The sequence below is a fragment of the Octopus bimaculoides genome, chromosome 10 (genome assembly GCF_046866305.1).
Source record: "Octopus bimaculoides isolate indiv1 chromosome 10, ASM4686630v1, whole genome shotgun sequence".
Taxonomy (NCBI): Eukaryota; Metazoa; Mollusca; class Cephalopoda; order Octopoda; family Octopodidae; genus Octopus; species Octopus bimaculoides.
In genome coordinates, this window is record NC_142937.1 from 66,327,860 (window position 1) to 66,348,774 (window position 20,915).

Sequence of the window (20,915 nt, forward strand, 5' to 3'; positions counted from 1 at the left end):
GGTCAATAAGTAGCAAATATTAACATCGCACTAAGGTTTTACCCAGTTTTTCTGTCATTAATGTACTTATGTATTAATTTTCCCTTAACAGGTTCAATTTAAGTTATTTCTGCCAACTTCTTTCATAATGCTATATCTATTAAATAGTGGTTAGCCTCTAACTTCTGGCCCCTGTAACATGGACCATACCATTAAACCCATCACATAACATACTACCTTCACTATTTCCCTCAATATAATGGAAACACGATGTAAACCACAGCCTACCAGTGGCTTTATTTACTTACCACAGGATGGAATACCATGGATTATAATAACACCTTAAAATGAAGTTCCTACCTTTCCTTACCATGTCTAATACATTACATTTTCTTTTTTTTATTTTCACCTATTTTATTCTATCTTGTCTTATTTTACTCTGCTCTATTTTTCTAACTGAATTTCCCACATTTTAGTTTCCTAACATTTGTACTCTCTGAAGAAGCCTTGAGGCTCAACCGTTATCCAATCTCTGTCCAATGTTTGTTCATCCCTGTATATCATTGACATGATGAGGATGACTTGGAAGATTCTGAGGCCTCATGGCAGAAATGGCCATAAGGAATTTGTATTTGTACACTTATCTATTATTATTCATTCATCTCTCTCTCTCTCTCTCTCTCTCTCTCTCTCTCTCTCTCTCTCTCTCTCTCTCTCTATATATATATATATATATATATATATATATATATATATATATATATATATATATATATATATATATATATATATATGTCTGTTTACATATTTATTGGCTGATTTCATTTGTTTACTTGTACCACTTAAACACATGTTTATCATTTAATAAATAGATATAATGAAATGTTTACTGGCTGGTATTTGTTGATTTTATACCTTCTCCATTTTCTTATATGCCTTATAAATCCTGGGTAAATTTTCAATTTACCCCTACCCATACCTAGTATTCAGTTGTAATATTGCCATGCAATAGTAAGCACTTGGTTAAAAATACGTAGGTACACATCCAGTAGTATATTGGATATTTAATATCCCTTAGATGGTTTCTTAACTTCTAACTCATAGACATAGGATTGATTTGTTCAACTAAACGTGGTGCTCCAGCATGGCTGCAGTTAAATGACTGAAACAAGTAAAAAAAAAAAAAGAGAGAGTACACATAGATTATGCACACATATTATGCTTTTGAGATCAAATTCTACTTGAATCAACTTAACTTTCAGACTTAAGTGATCAATAAAATAATAGTAATATATTTGGATAGAGTTAAGTCTCCATTCTTCCTATTTTTATAAATCAAAGAAGAAAGGGGGAAAAAATATCCATAACCATTATAGTAATAATAACAGAACTTCTGCTAGTCTGGATTCTTTTAGAATTTGATTAAAAAAAATCTGTATTAGATTAAAAAAAAACTCTGTATAAGAAGTGTCAGAAACGGTAAAGCATCAACCAAAATGCCTGATAGTATTTATTTTTAACCCTGAGGCATTGATTTTATTGACTGTTAACCTTTAGCTATAAAATATCAGCTTTGTACACCAATGTGAGAAATTCTTAAATGTTGTGGATTGGGGGAAAGCAACAGGTAAGGAGACCCTTTTCAGATAATGTGTTCAAAGGAACAATACAATAAATTGTTACTGAAATGGTCTGGTTTGACTCAATAGAATCAAGGTTAATGACAGTATGAAAAATGATAGAGAATTCTTGAAAAAGGTAATTTTACTAAAAAGAAAAGTTAGATATGAAAAAAAAAAAGAATATTGGGAATGACTAACTTACCTGGATCAAGGAAGTAGACAAAACAAGCAGGGATGGGACAATCTTTTTGATTAGGGCACTGCACGTGGTAGACTCCCTTGGGGCAGCGACGTTCCAAAACTTTCCCTGAGAACTGGTATGGTTCCTCATTACCTGTCATGATGCAATGCGAGCAAAGTAGTTTTATTTCAACAAGTGCAAATGGCCACTCATGTAGAAGACCAAGCATGTCGTGCCAAGATGCGTGAATGAGACCCCAGAGTTCTTGCATGTCACTGCCTCGTACAGACAGAGTAACTAGCATCATATTTTGACCATTCAATTCTTTCTTTTCTTTCTGCAGCAAACATTTACTCAAATTGTATCTAGCATAGATACCATTGCGCCAACCATCGCAGTAAGATACATAGTTCTGAAAACGAACAGATACTTTTTCAAAGAAATTTGGTGGACCCTTCTTTGGAAATTGAAACTGAATTGTGAGCTGTACAGTGTCCTTAGGGACCTGAGCAGGCCACTTTGAGACAAGATTTGCTGGTGAGACATCAGGTAAGAACCAAGGAAATAAAAGTAATCGGGTGTAGTCCAGTAACGAGACATTAATCTCATTAATGGGTATCTCATAGCAAAGATCAAACTTTAACATGAGTGAGGTAAATGTCTCAAGAGCACTGACATCAAGTTGAAAGTGGCAAAGAGTATAGCGAAGAAGTTCAACTGACATCATTCCTTCATGAAGGAAAAGTTGCTTGGCATTTCTAAATTGTTCCTCAGTCATGTTCACTTTCAAGCCCAAATGCCGATGATACACCATAATATCCTCAAAATCATGCCGAAATATTGAGCGCAACATATCAATCAGTGTCTCTGGTCGATGGAATACAAGCTGATTGAGCTTAGGATTGTCATAGTACCAAATGATTTCTCCAGTTGCATGAAAATATTTTAAAATAACTTGTAAACTTTTTTCAGGAGACCCTTCCATGCTAATCATTGACTGGCCTAAGCTTTTCATGAGATCAGTAAAAATCTTTAATGTATCATTCCAATGAAGTATTTTCTCTTCTCGTTGCTGCAGCTCAATTAAGAAACTATACCAAGACTTTGGAAGAGGCCGCTGTTCTGATTCTTTCAATGTAGTGATGACTCTATCAACAAATTCATTAATGCCAACAAGATCATCTGCACAACTGACTGTTGAAATATCATCAGGTAATTTCACTCGAGTATTTACCATACGCAGCAGGTGACTAACTTTCTCAGAATCTCGTTCAACATCAAAATCTGAAAAACCACTCTTGCCAGTGTCTTGTTTCTGTGTACTATCTAACTTCTCTTTCAGCTGATTTATTTCCATAAAAAGATTATCAATTTTTGTGTTCTCTTCAGAATGCATCTTCTCCAGGATGTAAGCTTTCTTCTCTGCTATTTCATTCTCATTACAAAGATCAGCGTGAGTTCCAACTAACTGAATAGATGCTCCTGGTGCTCTGTCCAGAATTCCTTCCAGCCAGTCTCCAATCCTAAAGTCATAGGATTCAGGATCACAAGAAAACACATTCAGATCAAAAACAAGAATGTGCAAAGCTTCTGAGGTAAGAAACATATGATGAGCAGCAGAATAAATATGATGCCCACCAAAATCAAGAATCTGTACCCGTAAGCTTTCTTCAGGTTCCCAGAGATGGCGTTCCAATACCCACGTCCGTTCATCATCTGCAGTTAATCGTGATCGGCCCAAAAGCAATGCATTTCGTAAGCTAGTTTTTCCAGCCTTCACAGCACCAGTAAGAATCATCTTCCTCCGATGGTTTGCCTCACTAACTCGAATTTCTTTCAAGTATTTAAACAATGCCCCCACACCTTGATCACATATTTCCTGCCGTGGTTTTATCAAATAATTGCCTTGCAAGAAAATGCCATTTGTTTTTTCAAGGCCAGTAAGCTGGTCTAAGAGGAGAGGCAAGCGCTTGAGTTTGTTCTCTGTCAAGTTCAAAAAGTCTAAGTTGTCAAGTCGGTGGAACGTGTCCGGAATTTCTTCAAGCAAGTTGTGAGCTAAATTGAGTGACTGAAGCGACTGGCAACTAGATATTTCATTAGGCAAAAATTTTAGTTTATTATTGCACACACTCAATTTCCGTAAAACATGAAGCCTTCTAATACTACCAGGAATTGTTTCAAGATAATTGTCTGACAGTTCAATTTCCTCCAACTGCTGAAGATTGAAGAATTCTTCAGGCAATTGGAGTAAAGCATTTTTCTGCATGAGAAATACTTTCAAATTTTCTAATCCACTAATTTCAGGAGGTATTGTAGTAAAATAATTGCCACTTATATTCAGTTTAACTAAACTCTTGAGGTTAAGCAAAGCTACAGGTATTTTAGGAATAAACCGCATAGCGGCAGTAAGATGAAGTTCTTGCAAATTAGTACAATCAGCAATTTTTTTAGATATATATTTTAAGTGATTTCCACGCAAGCTGAGAATTTTCAGCTTTTTTAAATTGCCAATTTCATCAGGGAGTGTGTCAATTTGGTGCCAACTGCAGTCAAGGGTGAGCAGTTCTGGCAAATTGCACACTGAAGTTGGTAATGTCCGTAATCCACCTCGCGGACTCCACTTTCCAGACAGATTAAGAATCTGCAACTTCTTGCATTGACTCATTTGTTCCGGAACTTCGGACAACAGATTTCCACCGATATTCAGATGGCGCAGATTCTTAAGCTCTCCGATTTCCGGCGGTAGCCTTTCAACGCTGTTCTCACACAGGTTTAGCTCAACCAAACTGGTTAGTTTGAAAATAGACTGTGATAGCTCTGAGAGGTTGTTATAACTAAGGTTTAATTTCTGTAATTCAGAAATTTGAGTAAAACAGTTTGGAATAGTTTGGAGGTAGTTGCCAACAGCATGGAAAACTTTTAAGCTAGTTAGAGAACCTAGACTACTGCCGCGTACAGGGAAGGTGTACAATCGCATAAATGGGAGATAGAGTTCATCCAGCTCCAAGGAGTACAAAGACTTGGGTAGCCAACCCTTGTATTTGCCATCTGGAACAGTAAGCACAGTTCGACCATTACTTTTTGTCTCCAAATAGGTCAATAGTTGCTCTGATACTTGGCTGTGGGATGACATCTTTGGTATTCTGTAAAGAAGTAAAAAAAAAACATTAGAGTTAAATTAATCAGAGATAAAAGTGAACTTAACGATATTAAAGAGTCACTGAGAAAATTTATTACACAACAGTAATACATGAGCACTCATCAGATACACATACCTCGGAAGACACAATACAACATCCAGGAATCACATTCATCAAACAACTCAACACAACACTCCTAAGATGGCATGATACAATAATTGCCACATTTACAAAATCTCTATTGTAGTAATCAGCCGTAGAGTACAAGGGAGAAAACTGTGCTGGTATAGACGTGCAATGTATATGACAGAGAGTATTTTCATTAAAGGTGAAGTGATACAAGTAAGTGGAAGGAGTCTTCAAAAGAGTAGGACAAGGAAAGAATGGTGAGCAGCCTGATCTCAGAATGCTTAATTTCATGAAGGAGACAGATGATCAGAGACTGCAACAAGTGGCAAGGTATTATGCCATAAAAGAATCATTCAACCATGCCAGTACAGCAAAGCTGATATAAAATTATGATGATTTTTGTAAATTAAGCATTTATGAAACTGAATGATAAACCTGTTAGATATTTAATGTCAAGTTAACTCTGAATGGAAAAAACTATGATCAAAAACATTCAGGCCATGGTAATATTGTCATTTATTTGGACATAGTGTATCTAGAACATTATCTAATGTGTCCTTCCTTAATTTTTTTGGTTTTAAGAGAGTAAAGTGTAATTTGAAAAGATTTACTTGCTATATCTAGCTAATCAGAATTTGAGAAGATTAAAAACCGTGGCTGTCCTTGCATACAGGCATGTCTCCTGCATCCCTCTTCAGCTGAGCAAATTAATCTTGCAGGCTCATGGGTGCTGGTTCCACATAAAAAGCACCCAGTACACTGTAAAGTTGTCATTAGAAAGGGCATCCAGCATGGAGCCCAGGTAGCTCTTCAGCTGGCCTGCTCCAGTTAAACTGCCCAACCCCTGCCAGCATGGAAATCGGATGATGATGATGATGATGATGATTATTATTTGTTATATCTAGCAAGTTAAGCTCCTGAATAACAAGGGAAGAGTCAAGAGATGACACAACATCAACAGCACCACTGTTGAAGGCTTAAATAAATATCAAATCCCACTCTGTATTTCAATCTGGTACTTATTCTATCATTCTTTAATTAATAAATGGCTAAGTCACCTTAGCAACCCAACAAATCATTTTTAGCCCAATACCCACAAACACACACACATAACTTAGTTGTTCAATAAAGAGAGTGATAAAAATAAGCGTCAGGCTAAAATTAAAAATAATGAGGTTGATATGACTAATTTCTGCTCTTGTCAGTGGGACTCCAACATGGCTACAGAGCAACGACTGAAACTAGTCAAAGAATAATAAAAGCATACATTGTAATAAAAACCTGTCAGGATGACATTATCCAATGTGTCCTTTTCTTAAGATGGTATCACATAATTGTGCTCGTGTGTGTGTGTGTGCACGCACGCACGCACACACACACACACACACACACACACACACACACACACACACACACACACACACACACACACACACAGTCCTGAGGGTTTTCCCAAAAGTGTGCAAAAGGGAGAATAACTCCTTTTATTAACTCGTTTTGAGATTTGGTTTGCAAGATTCTTTATGTGAGTTCGTGTGTTGAAGCATATATTATACAGTTCTATATTTAAGAGATGAGGAATCATGTACATTATTTACATTAACGTTGATAACATTAACCCCAGTGCATAACTAGTACTTATTTAATCGACCCCCGAAAGGATGAAAGGCAAAGTTGACCTTGGTGAAATTTGAACTTAGAACATAGCAGCAGACAAACACCCAGCATCGTAACGGTTCTGCCAGCTCACTACCATGATGATGATGATGATGATGATGATGACGATGACGACGACAACGATGACGATGACGATGATAAGGAGGAGGAGGAGGAGGAGGTGGCATCAGGTGCACTGTTGGCAAATTTCAGAAAGCATGGAAGTTTTCAAGGATATGACCTTGCTACAATTCTTCCAAATTTCCCCATTGTAAGTTACAATGAATCAATGGAAAAGTGTAGCTTGATATGATATTTAGGTTAACTGATAAGTATGGTGTACGAGCATGCAATTTTATGTTGTTAGCTAAAACTAAAAAACACAAGTTTTAGATATGTATAATCAATTTAGATTTGATTTTTCAGACACAGACCCAATCAAACTGAAAGCTAAAATGTCTCATTTCGAAATGGAAAGTATATAGTGATTGATTAAACTAAATTATTTAAGTAGGAACTGGTTTGATGAACTAATTAAATGGCTGAGGTTGAAAAAGAAAACTAGATGAGAACCTTGTTAGATTTTACAGTTCTATATTTAAGAGATGAGGAATTATGTACATTATTTACATTATTTACAATTGATGAATATTTGTCCTCATCTTGTTTGTTGTTAACACAATGTTTTGGCTGATATACCCTCCAGCCTGGGTTCTCATTCCTAAGGTATTTTTCGATGTTGTTGTTGTTGGTGGTATTATTATTATTATTATTATTATTATTATTATTATTATTATCATCATCATTATTATTATTCAGGTTACTGCCTGGAATCAAACTCGGAATCTTGGGGTTAGTAGCCCGCGCACATAACCACTATGCCCACGGGCATATGGTGTAGTGGTTAAGAGCACGGGCTATTAACCACAAGATTCCCAGTTCGATTCCAGGCAGTGACCTGAACAATAATAACAATAATAATAATACCAACATCGAAAAATACCTTAGGAATGAGAACCTAGGTTCGAAATTTCCCCAAGACACCTGATGAAGGCTGGAGGGTATATCAGCCGAAACGTGTTAACAACAAACAAGATGAGAACAAATATCCGTCAATTGTAAATAATGTAAATATTTGTTAGATTTAGGAAAGACTTTCAATATTAAAAAAATTTCTCAACTCAAGTCGGAACTGATAGAATAGAAGACATTTATAGAAAGGATAGCATTGAATATGTGTTTGTAGCTAAAAACAGCTTAACTATTTTGACAAAAAGGATACATTGACTGAGCTATGATACATGTTCTAAAACATGAGGTTATGAAAGCGACTGAATGAGTAACAGAGAAACAATGTAACAACAAAACTTTGATATGACATATCTAAGAAGGCGTGTCAGTTTAAGCCCCAAAGTGACATGTTGTATCTCTCAGCAGCAGGTGGCAAGCAGGCAGAATCGTTACCATGCTGTGTGAAATGCTTTGCCATCTTTTGTCTATCTGTATGTTCTGAGTTCAAATTCTTCCAGGGTCGACTTTGTCTTTCATCCTTTCGGGGGTCAATAAAATAAGCACCAATTGAACACCAGGGTCCATTAAATCGACTTGGCCCCTACTGGCCTTGTGCTAAAATTTGAAACCAAAACATGTGCAATTCCAGGAAGGTTTTTGTGTAGTATACCACTGAGAAGGAAAGAAGAGCAACCTCTCAGACAGCTTTAATACATTCAGATAATTCAAAAGCAACTACATGAACTTTAGCATTCAGATTACTCTATCAAATATAATACTTATTTATTTACATTGTTTTGAATTAATCATACATTATCTAGTAACTGCAAGATTTCAATGATGTGTTTATTTTTACGATGATATTGTAGGTGTCAGGGGATGGGTCTGGCCAGTTTTGACATAAAATAGGCAGGATATTGTTGGTTTAAACGCTAAAGAGTTAAGTACAGCTAGCATGCATCTTGCCCTCAGAGGCTGCATAACTCATGAAAACTCATTATCTCCTTGGTGGTCAACATAAATGGCCATCTTCCAGAACAGTGCATTACCATGAGTGGATACCATCAAGACCTACTCTTCTCTTCACAGCTTCTGTAGATTCAATTCTTGAGGCTTTACAGAATGAGTGAGACTCAATAAATCAGTGTGTACATATATACAGGGTGTCCACAAGCCTGGGTACATGAGGATTAATACATACTTTACGACATTATTATTTCTCATATTTAATTGTTTATGTTGTGATTTTATTTACAGTCTGGGTACATGAGGATTAATACATACTTTAAGAAATTATTATTTCTTATATTTAATTGTTTATGTTATGATTTTATTTACTCCATGTACCCAGATTTTGTGGACACCCTGTAGATAATGCCTCTATCATTACAATGGATATCTCAATAATCAACATAATTTGAACTAACTTGAAAACATATAAGGTAAGAGGAGTAAGAACAAGTCAGTGACTTCCAACTTGATAACTGATACGTCCTTGCTCACTAGTAGAGCTGTAGTTTTCTTAGCCTATCCCTATAGCTCATCCACTGCACTGTTTCAATCTTTTTAGTGTAGTGGCGCGGGACTGCTTCAAGCTCCGCTGTTAGTTTGGCACTATGTGGTGACCATAACTGGGAACAGTAGTCAAGGCAGCTGAGAACAAAGGTTCTCCACAGGGTCAACATAGTTTCTTGGTCTCTTGTCTTGAAGGACCTCAGTATCCATCCTGCCAGTTGTCCGCACTTTGCTGCCACCTTGCTTGTGTGCATATGAAATGATGTGTCATTGCACATACTGATCCCCAAGTCTTTCACTGCATGTGACTCGGATTATAGTGCCTTCAGGTCCTGTAAATGTAGATCATACTGTATTTGTACTGAGTTGATAGTGCAGTGTTTAAAATTTTCCAGCATTAAACTGCATGTTGTTTATTTCAGCCCACTTGTATATTGAGCTTAAGTCCTGCTGTAAGATTGTGACATCCCCTTGGTTTTTTTATTGCCTTTGATAAATTTGGGTCATCGGCGTAGCTAGTTACAGTCGCTGTCCGAGTGACTGTAGGCATGTCTAAGAGGGCTATTGTAAATAGTAATGGCCCCAGAACAGTTCCCTGGGGGACACCACTAAGGATTTGAGTTTCCTCAGAAAGGGCGCCATTGGCTGCAACAACCTGACTTCTGTTTTTAAGGAAGTCATGCAACCACTCTCCCAGTTTACCAGCAATGCCAAGATCTCGTAGCTTATGACTCATCATGTCATGATCTACCTTATCAAATGCCTTTGCAAAGTCACGGTATATCACATTGACATCTGAATGATCAAGCAGCTGTTTCAAAACTCAGTCATAGTGCTGTAGGAGCTTTGTGAGGTAGCTTCTTCCAGGGGATAAGCCATGCTGAGTGTTGTTCAGTAGGTCATTTTCTTCTAAGAACATAATCAACTTCTTTCTGATGATTCGCTCCATGACTTTACTGATATGTGAAGTCAGAGAGATTGGCCTGTAGTTTTTGGCCTCTGCTCTGCTTCTACCTTTGTGAATAGGGCATATAATATAGTGACACCGACGCTACTCTAGAATCACAACATGGTAAAGCTGACCATGTATGAACCGACGGAAACCATGGACATGCAGCCTACAAGAAACTCTCAGAATCTTTCCAGCTTGAACTTCCATAAGGCAAACTGGAAACAAATTGAGTAAGAGATCCTCAAACAAAACTGGCCTAAATGTCTCTCCTCACCAGACATCAACATGAAACTTCATCAATTCATGTCTAATGCAAGCCATATGCTACAAATGTGTCCTGGAGAGAAAGGCCACTGTACACAAGAACAAAATCCCCAGGGCGAGGAAAATTCTTATGAGGCAGCGTACAAAAGTTTCAAATGGCCTAAACAAACAAATTGAAAGCAGTGAAAAGTCCTGCCTGAAAATACAATTGCTAGAGATTGAAAACAATCTGCAACTCTCCCATGAAAAAGAAAGAGCAAAAGATGCCTGGGCTATAGACAATATAAAATCTAACCCCCGAGATTTCTACAATTTTGCCAAAGAAACTGCTTCAGTGCACTGCAGAATAGGGCCACTCCTCGAAAAAGATGGTGCACTAACAGGAAACCCAAGGAGGATAAGTGAAATACTAAATGAGCAATTCAAAAGTATTTTCACTCCACCCCAGGACACTTGCAAGTCAGCAATCCAACTGACTTTTGTACCACTGCAGATATAAAAACAGAGACAGTGATGATTGATTACATCAATATAAAGGAAGACAATGTAATAAGGGCTACAGAAGAAATGAACCCAAACTCAGCTACTGGCCCTGATGGATTCCCAGCAATCTTTCTAAAAGTATGTAAACGAGTCCTAGCAAGACCACTGCAGTCCCTCTTTCAGAGCTTCCTTGCAACTTCCAAGAAAACTGCAGGAGGGTAAAATATGCCCTATTCATAAATGAGGTATCAGAGTGGAGGCCAGGAACTACAGACCTATTTCTCTGACCTCGCACATCAGCAAGGTCATGGAACGAATAGTCAGAAGAAAACTAATTGCCTTCCTTGAAGAAAATGACTTGCTGCCTGACACCCAACATAGTTTCCGACCAGGAAGAAGATGCCTGACTCAGCTCTTACAACACTATGAGTGGGTGCTGCTCAACCACTCAAATGTTAAAGTGATACATCTCGACTTTGGAAAGGCCTTTGATAAAATCGATCATAGAATGATATGTCACAAACTGTGTGATCTCGGCATAGTTGGAAAATTGGGAGAATGACTTCATGACTTTCTGAAGGATAGAAGTCAGGTGGTAGTAGCCAATGGGGCCACCTCCAATGACACGCAAATAGTGAGCGGTGTTCCGCAAGGCATTGTTTTGGGACCACTACTGTTCATAATGGCCCTCTCAGACATGCCCTCAACCACACAGAAAGCCACGATCACAAGTTATGCAGATGATACAAAAGTCTCACAGGTAATACAGAACCCTGAAGACACTATGCACCTGCAATATGAGCTGGATGAAATATACAAGTGGGTTGAAAAGAATAGCATACAGTTTAATGCTGAAAAGTTTCAAGCTTTGTGCTATCAGCATGCAAAACTAAATGCAATATCAATTAAATACACTGGACCTGGAGGGATTGCAATCCCAGAGGCACCGTCAGTGCAAGACATGAGTAATGATGCATCCCTCCATGTGCATGTTCCTAAATTGGCAATGAAATGCAGGCAGCTGACCAGATGCATTCTTAGAACTTTTAGAACAAGAGATCAGGAAAACATGATGGTCCTCTGGAGGACACTTGTCCTAAGCCACTTTGGCTATTGCTCTCAGCTAAGGTGACCAACCAGTGTCAAATTAATCTTGAGGCAATCCAACAAAGCTACACAAAGAAGATAGCCTCTATGCAGCATATAAGGTACTGGGAAAGACTCAAGAGATTAAGACTCTATTCCTTAGAACGCAAGCGAGAAAGATATGCCATAATATACATCTGGAAGATCCTCGAAGGACTTGTAGAGGAGATATTATGTTGTTGTGGGCTCGAACTATGCAAGAAGTTAAAATTTTTTTTTGACTACTGGGACCCTAAGTAAGGCATGTGTAAAATTTGAATGAAATTGTTTGTGTAGTTCTCGAGTTTTAGGGAAACACACAGACACACACACACACACACACATACATATACTCTCATTTTTATATATATATACATGCATACATATACATCCATGTACGTATGTGTACAAGTATAAACATACACACTTACACATATACACAGACGCACACATACGAATACATATGCATGTATATAATACAGACATCCACATAAAAACATATCTAGGTCCTAACGTACATATACAAACAACTTTTTACAAATTGCTGAGAGTATAATAATAAAAAATCAGATAAAAGACATGCAAAATAGAACACCATATATCGAATTATCTATAAATATAACGATTAAATGGGTTTGTAAAATGTAATAAAATGGAATAAAAAATAAAATCTTAAACATGAGAATAATATATACAGATAACAGTCGAAGGTTTACTTAAGAAATACGTCGAAATATATACAATATCTTTGCGATGCAAAAAACCAAGCATTACAAAATACAAATCCAACAGTGGGATTGAAAACTAGTTCAAGATTCACAAAATATATACTATCCAATATGGTATTTTGTCAGCTGACTCTTTAAATTTTGTTGTGTGTCTGCAGGAATTCAAGAGTTCATGTCTTTGATTCAAAGCACTATTGTCCTGGAATAAAATATAGAATTTTTCCAAAAGACATAAATTACATTTGATGGGTCTTTTATGCGCACCGTGTCTGTAAGGTGATGCTCTATCTAAAATTCTCCAAGTCACGTTATTTACGTGTTTGTGTGTGTGTGTGTTTATGTCTATGTGTGTGAATGTGCATTTGTGTGAGTGAAGTTTGTATTTCTTTCACATTCATTGGTTTCTAAACAATAGCTTCTGGTGGTATTGTTTGTTTGCATGTCTGGGCTTCTTGACATGTTGCATGATTTTTATAAACAAAAGGCTTATTCAACCAATGGTATTTATTTCCAGTTCTCCACATAAGTTTGCTGTTTGCTAGACAGAGAGATTGGAAAGAAATAGAGTGGACACATGGAAAGACATTCAGTAGGAAACAATTCTGCCTCAACGCACTTTTGCCTGACACATGAAGGCATCAAAAGCAGATGTTAAAGTGACAACAATGACATGTGTGTGTGTGTGTGTGTGTGTGTGTGTGTGTGTATGTAAGTAAGCACCCATGTATGTGTACACACTTCTGTCATCATCTGAGCAAATCAGTAATATGGTGTGTACATTCCTAATTGACATGACAATTGGTCACTTTGCATGTTCAAAGACTAGTCAAATATATCTGAAAAATAGGTAAGTGTTGGTAACAGGAAGAGCCTCCAGCCATAAAATGTTGCCTCAAATGTTGCCCCATCCAGCCCCACCATAGACATTAAATGAAAGAACACCATTTTAAGCAACTGACTTTTTATGTGCACATGTTAATTCGTTTTGTGTGCATGCAGATGTAATAGTTTAGGTGTTCTCAACCATTTTTTTTTTTTGTGGACCCCTTTGGTTACTATTTTATTCTGGTGGACCCCCATAACCATTTGATACTTAAAAACTAATTTTATAGATACTTCTTTCAAAATTCCTATTTTGTTTCTCACACATTAATTTGTGTCTGCTGAACTATGTAAAATGTTAGTGAAAAATGCCTAGCTGTTTCTTGCCATACATACCAATACATACATTTAAAGCAAAACTTTTTCAAGGTCCCTAAAATACTATTGTGGATCCATAATATACTATTTTGTTGCATGAACCTCCAAAAACTTTATATGGACTCTCAGAGGCCATGTGGACCCTGACTGAGAACCACTGGTTTAGAAGAAAATACCTTCTTTCCCAAATCAACACCTTTGTAAAGTATCAAGAAATAAACATCACATAACATCTTGAACATGAAAATAGAAAAAAAGAAATACTTACTAGTCGAAACTTTCAGCAGGGGTTTGATTACCAAAATCTTTCCACGATATCACATCTAATTAAACAATTATTGGAACCATTTCTTTATAAGCTGCCTAGAAGAGGGAGGAAAAAAAGAAACAAAAAGCATTAACAGTTAGATAATATACAAAAATAAATTTAATCAAATGTTCATTTCAACAACAGGGTCAAATCATAAAAACATTGAATCAATTTATTTATAAACAGTATATCAGCTTCATGTGTTGAAGTATAGCCACAAACAAGTGAAATAAAACAATCTATGAACAACAAAATATTCCAAACAAAACACCTTTGTTATGTTTAAACTTCCAAGCTCCACCTTAACCACAATGCCCAAGTTCTCTGGAATTCCTTCCCTGCTCATATCTTTCCCACTATGAGCACTGCCTTTTCCTCCAGACCCACCAGGAAAATAAATAACTACACACACAATAAAACTATCTATTGAACAAAATAATGAAGAAGTTTCTATGCAATTGTTATTTCTAGAAAGATCTCTGCTCGTTAGTTTTAAAACATTGTTTTAAAAAAAAGAAAAAATTTCATAATGGTCACAGATCCATTAGAAATAATAGGGAAAAATAACTTATCAAAAAGTCATCATAGAGGATAAATACAGAACATAACAAGCCAACAGGGGGCTTCAACATACTAGAAATAACAATCAAATCCTCCTTGAATCATATTGTGCTATCTTAAAAAAATAAAAAGAAAAGATACATCAGATAGGCGCAGGAGTGGCTGTGTGGTAAGTAGCTTGCTTACCAACCACATGGTTCCAGGTTCAGTCCCACTGCGTGGCACCTTGGGCAAGTGTCTTCTACTATAGCCTCAGGCCGACCAAAGCCTTGTGAGTGGATTTGGTAGACAGAAACTGAAAGAAGCCTGTCGTATATATGTATATGTATATATATATATGTGTGTGTTTGTGTTTGTCCCCCCAACATCGCTTTACAACCGATGCTGGTGTGTTTACGTCCCCGTAACTTAGTGGTTCGGCAAAAGAGATTGATAGAATAAGTACTAGGCTTACAAAGAATAAGTCCTGGGGGTCGATTCGCTCGACTAAAGGTGGTGCTCCAGTATGGCCGCAGTCAAATGACTGAAACAAGTAAAAGAGAAAAGAGAGTATACAAAAGTTTCACATTAACTATGTCTGACAAAATAGACCAAGGCTATAATGACCTTGATCATAGGTCTACTTAATCAAAGCAGACCTAGGGCTGAACAACAAACTATAAAGCTACTCATTAGCTCTGGATTCAGTAACCGTAACTAACTATATGCAAGATGTATCTTTTCAAGCAAAAACTATACATCTGTTGCTTGCGAGAAAAGTCTAGAAAATCTAGTACAGTGGTTCCCAAAGTGGGCGGTATTGCCCCACACCCCTGGGGCAGTAGAAAGTTCCAAGAGGGTGTTGAAGAAAAGTGGGGCAATAATAGGTAAGTGATTCATGAAAAAAGTGGGGCAATAATGAGGAAACAATTCATGTAAAAGCAACAAAATAAAGGGTTCATTAGGTGAAGTTTTATTTGTGAAATACAGTCACTTTGAATTTGCTTTAGAAAGAGGTCTATGTTTGTGATGGTTAGTTGGGGTGGGGGCACTAGGAATGTGGCTTGGGTGTCAAGGGAGCAAAAACCTGAAAAAGTTTGGGAACCACTGATCTGGTACATTTAGAATCCTAGAAAATCTAATATTTTTCCTAACACTCCAAGTAAACTCGCATAATTTCAAAAGACACAACAAACATCCATGAATTTGTATCTAAATACCATTTTTTTCAATTATCTCCACAAGGTGGGGTTATATAAAGCAGGACAAAAGAAGCACTGGTGCTAGTGCAACATAAGAAGCACCCAGTTCACTTTGTAAAGTGATTTTTGTTAGGAAAGGCATCCAGTTAAAGAAACCATAGCAAAACAAATAAGGGAATTGGGTGCAGCTCTCCTGTCAAATAATGATGATCATCATCATCATCATCATCATCGTTTAACGTCCGCCTTCCATGCTAGCATGGGTTGGACGATTTGACTGAGGACTGGTGAAACCGGATGGCAACACCAGGCTCCAATCTAATTTGGCAGAGTTTCTACAGCTGGATGCCCTTCCTAACCCCAACCACTCAGAGATGATGACAACAACTAACACGATACATACACAACAGATCTGCATAACAACATGTAGATCAAGGCTTTGGTCAACCTGGGACTAAAATGGAAGACACTTGCCCAAGATGTCATGCAGTAGGACTGAATCCAAAATCATGTGGCTGGAAAGTGAATTTCTTCACCACACAGCCATGCCAGTGTTTTTTAATCTCTACACAGTTTTGTTGAAAGAAAAGAGAAATAAGTGGAGAACATTCAGTAATTACAACACTACTCCACATGCAGGCAATGTGAGTTGAGGAGCTTTGAGGAGAATAAGACCTGTAGAGAGGTAGAGTTTATCTCTTATCAGCCCAATATTTTGATAACTTCCAAGAAAAAAAATTATCTATCAGTTTGCTCAAACAGAGGTGACTGTAGGTTACTCAAGAACAATACTAAAAAATAACAGCAAGAGAAAAGTGACTCTATCCATAGCATATTACCTGCTATATAATTTTCTCTTGCACAACCAACACAAACTACCATTTTTAACTTTTAATTGACAATGTAATGGCAGGAAGGTCAAAACCACATCACAATAACAGACATTTAGCATTATTTAACAAAACAAAATATAACTATGCAAACATGTGGTTTATAAGTTGTGCATAAAAGTGTGTATGTGTACATAGATAAAGTATGAGCATAGATAATTGTTTGTTTGCATGTATTAATGTGTGAGCATAGGTAATTGTTTGTTTGCATGTGTATATGTATTTAGATAAATGGATGCTTCTATGGGAAAGTATGTGACATGAAGATTACTACTGCAGTATATGTGAGAAAATGCCTATTTGTAATAACATCATCATCATCATCATCATCGTTTAACATCCGCTTTCCATGCTAGCATGGGTTGGACGATTTGACTGAGGACTGATGAAACCGGATGGCAACACCAGGCTCCAATCTAATTTGGCAGAGTTTCTACAGCTGGATGCCCTTCCTAACGCCAACCACTCAGAGAGTGTAGTGGGTGCTTTTACGTGTCACCCGCACGAAGGCCAGTCAGGCGGTACTGGCAACGGCCACGCTTGAAATGGTGTCTTTTATGTGCCACCTGCACAAAAGCCAGTCCAGGGGCACTGGCAACGATCTCGCTCGAAAACCCTACGAAGGCCAGTCAGGCGGCACTGGCAACAGTCACGCTCAAAATGGTGCATCTTATGTGCCACCCGCACAAGAGCCAGTCCAGGGGCACTGGCAACGATCTCACTTGGCTTGCCGGGTCTTCTCACGCACAGCACATATATATCGTCGTCGTCATTTAACGTCCGCTTTCCATGCTAGCATGGGTTGGACGATTTGACTGAGGACTGGTGAAACCAGATGGCTACACCAGGCTCCAATCTGATTTGGCAGCGTTTCCACAGTTGGATGCCCTTCCTAACGCCAACCACTCAGAGAGTGTAGTGGGTGCTTTTACATGTCACCCGCACGAAGGCTAGTCAGGCAGTACTGGCAACGGCCACGCTCATCTCGCTTGAGAAACCTCATGTGTCACCCGCACAAGAGCCAGTCCAGGGGCACCAGCAACGATCTCGCTCGAAAATCCTACAACAACCCCACACAAGAGCCAGTTCAGGGGCACCGGCAACGATCTCGCTCGAAGAAATTTCATGTGTCACCAGCACAAGAGCCAGTCCAGGGGCACTGGCAACGATCTCACTCGAAAAACCTCATGTGTCGCCCACACAAGAGCCAGCCCAGGGGCACCGGCAACGATCCCGCTAGGAAAGATTTCATGTGTCGCCCTCACATGAGCCAATCCAGGGGCACTGGCAACGATCCCGCTCGAAAGATTTCATGTGTCGCCCGCACATGAGCCAGTCCAGGGGCACTGGCAACAATCCCGTCCCGCTCAAAACATTTCATGGGTCACCCGCACAAGAGCCAGTCCAGGGGCACTGGCAACAAACAAGAAACATAAAGACTTGTGTGTTTATGTGTGAACATGATAAGAAAAATTACAGCTCATTTTGTTACTGGTTCAGTGATTTATTTCACCAACTGAAACTTACCTTACAAAGAAACATTAACAAGATCAATCTGAAGGCATAAATACACAGATATACATTACATATACAAACACATGCACTGACATAAACACACATATATTGGACAAACGCCTACATACAATAGATACAAACATAATACGCACATATACACAGTTAACAACATACATATGTTCAGAGTATGTATACAAACACCAGTGTGCGTGTTTATGTCCGCATCATATACATATATATCATCATTATCATCATCATTTAACAACCATTGTCCATGCTGAAATGGATTGAACAGTTGGATCAGAGCTGGTAAGGTAGGGAGCTCCATCAGACTCCAGTCTGATTTGGCATGATTTCTACAGCCAGACGCCCTTCCTAACACAACCACTATACAGAGTGTGGTGGGTGCTTTTACGTGGCACCGCCACAAGTAGCAGACATTCCTTTTACATTCAGAAGACTGCAATTCCCCCTTCGTATCACTTTGGCCATGTCCATTAATAAATCTCAGGGTCAAACCTTCTCTGTAGCTGGTCTTCTCTTGGAAGAGCCCTGCTTCTCACATGGACAACTGTATGTTGACTGCTCAAGAGTGGGAAGCAAAACAAACCTATTTTCATATGCTCCACAAGGAAGAACAAGGAATATTGTTTACAACGAGATGTTATAATGACAACAGCAAGAAAGTATGTACATGATCACTTTCTTTTACCAAACTTCATTGACTTTCAAGTATTTATATTGATATACATATATATATGTGTGTTTCGGTGTGTGTGTATATATATCTATATATATAAAGATGAGAATGTGTGTCTGTGTGAATCCCTAAAACTCAAGAACTACACAACCAATTTCATTCCAAATTTATACATGCTTTAATTAGGGTCAATGTAGTGTCTTAGGCCAAAAACATTTTTAACTTCTTGCATAGTTCGAGCCCACACCAATATCATATCTCCTCCACTATTTCAGTATTACGTGTCAAAAGTGAAACAATAACATCACTCTACTGTAATGTCAGATACTTTCACTTTAATACTTTCAATTTCATACCGAAACTATTAAAGTGAAACTATATACTCTCACATACATACAGGCATACTATAAGACCCAAGTTAAAAACATTCCCAACAATTCAACTTCTCTGGTTGACATTAACACACCCACCCCCAATAGGAGCCTTCATTCCCACATTTTAGAGCTCCATGAGCTCCATTTTTCAGGAGCAAAATCCTTTTTACAGGTTGCAGAAGACTGGAATTTTGGAATATGTACATAAAGATCAATAGTATGGGATACATGTGTCATGATTAGAATTTTTTTACGGTGTGTAAAGAGGGAAAGAACCCTCATGTGCAATTTTGATGAAATTCGAATCATAGGTATTCCAGTTCCTTACAGAAAATATAACAGAAAAGTCTCATTCTTCCATTGCATGTAACACGGGCAATGACAGGTATCTCTGCTAGTATTTATATATATATATATATATATATATATATATATATATATATATATATGAAGACCTGGGCTGAGGTGGTGAGGCAAGACCTTCGTACATTAGGCCTCACCGAGGCGATGACTACTGATCGAGACCTTTGGAAATGTGCTGTGTGTGAGAAGACCCGGCAAGCCAAGTAAGATCGTTGCCAGTGCCCCTGGACTGGCTCTTGTGTGGGTGGCACATGAGATGCAGCATTTTGAGCGTGGCCGTTGCCAGTACCGCCTGACTGGCTCCCGTAGGATTTTCGAGCGAGATCATTGCCAGTGCCCCTGGACTGGCTTCTGCAGGTGGCACATAAAAGACACCATTTCGAGCGTGGCCGTTTTCGTGCGGGTGACATGTAAAAGCACCCACTACACTCTCTGAGTGGTTGGAGTTAGGAAGGGCATCCAGCTGTAGAAACTCTGCCAAATTAGACTGGAGCCTGGTGTTGCCATCCGGTTTCACCAGTCCTCAGTCAAATCGTCCAACCCATGCTAGCATGGAAAGCGGACGTTAAACGATGATGATGATGATGATGATGATGATATATATATAAAATATGTATATTTTATCTTTTATTTGTTTCAGTCATTAGACTACAGCCATACTGGGGCACTGCCTTGAATTTTTAGTTGAATGAATTGACTTCAATGCTTCCTTTTCATTTCTGGCATTTATTCTATCAGACACTTTTGCTGAACTGCTAAGTTGTAGGGATGCAAACACACAAACACTGGTTGTCAAGTGTGGGCAGGGACAAACACAGACACAAACACACATAGATATATACATACACATATGTAAGCATATATATATATATATATATATATATATATATATATATATATATATTTTTTTTTTTTTTTTAATTCTTTTATTTGTTTCAGTCATTGCAACCATGCTGGAGCACACCCACTCCTACATATATAATCTATGTATAATATATATATATATATATATATATATATATATTTAAACACATAT

At 37.9% G+C, this 20,915-nt stretch overlaps 1 protein-coding gene across 4 annotated transcripts in view; it reads right to left on the reverse strand.

Moving 5' to 3' along the window:
* The window catches only part of LOC106879762 (malignant fibrous histiocytoma-amplified sequence 1 homolog), an 82,272-nt gene that overhangs the window by 13,405 nt on the left and 47,952 nt on the right, over positions 1–20,915 (reverse strand). For 3 of the 4 annotated variants that reach the window (XR_016243433.1, XM_089358734.1, XM_014929446.3), the window contains 2 exons: positions 14,254–14,348; positions 1,804–4,925 (listed from right to left, as the gene is read on the reverse strand). Coding sequence is in view for 3 of the 4 variants with exons in the window: in XM_089358734.1 (XP_089214860.1) it covers positions 1,804–4,915 (3,112 nt within the window). In the remaining variant the exon portion in view is untranslated. Of the gene's footprint in view, positions 1–1,803; positions 4,926–14,253; positions 14,349–15,310; positions 15,380–20,915 lie in introns of all 4 variants that reach the window. The other variant, XM_052971262.2, reaches the window with a different exon arrangement.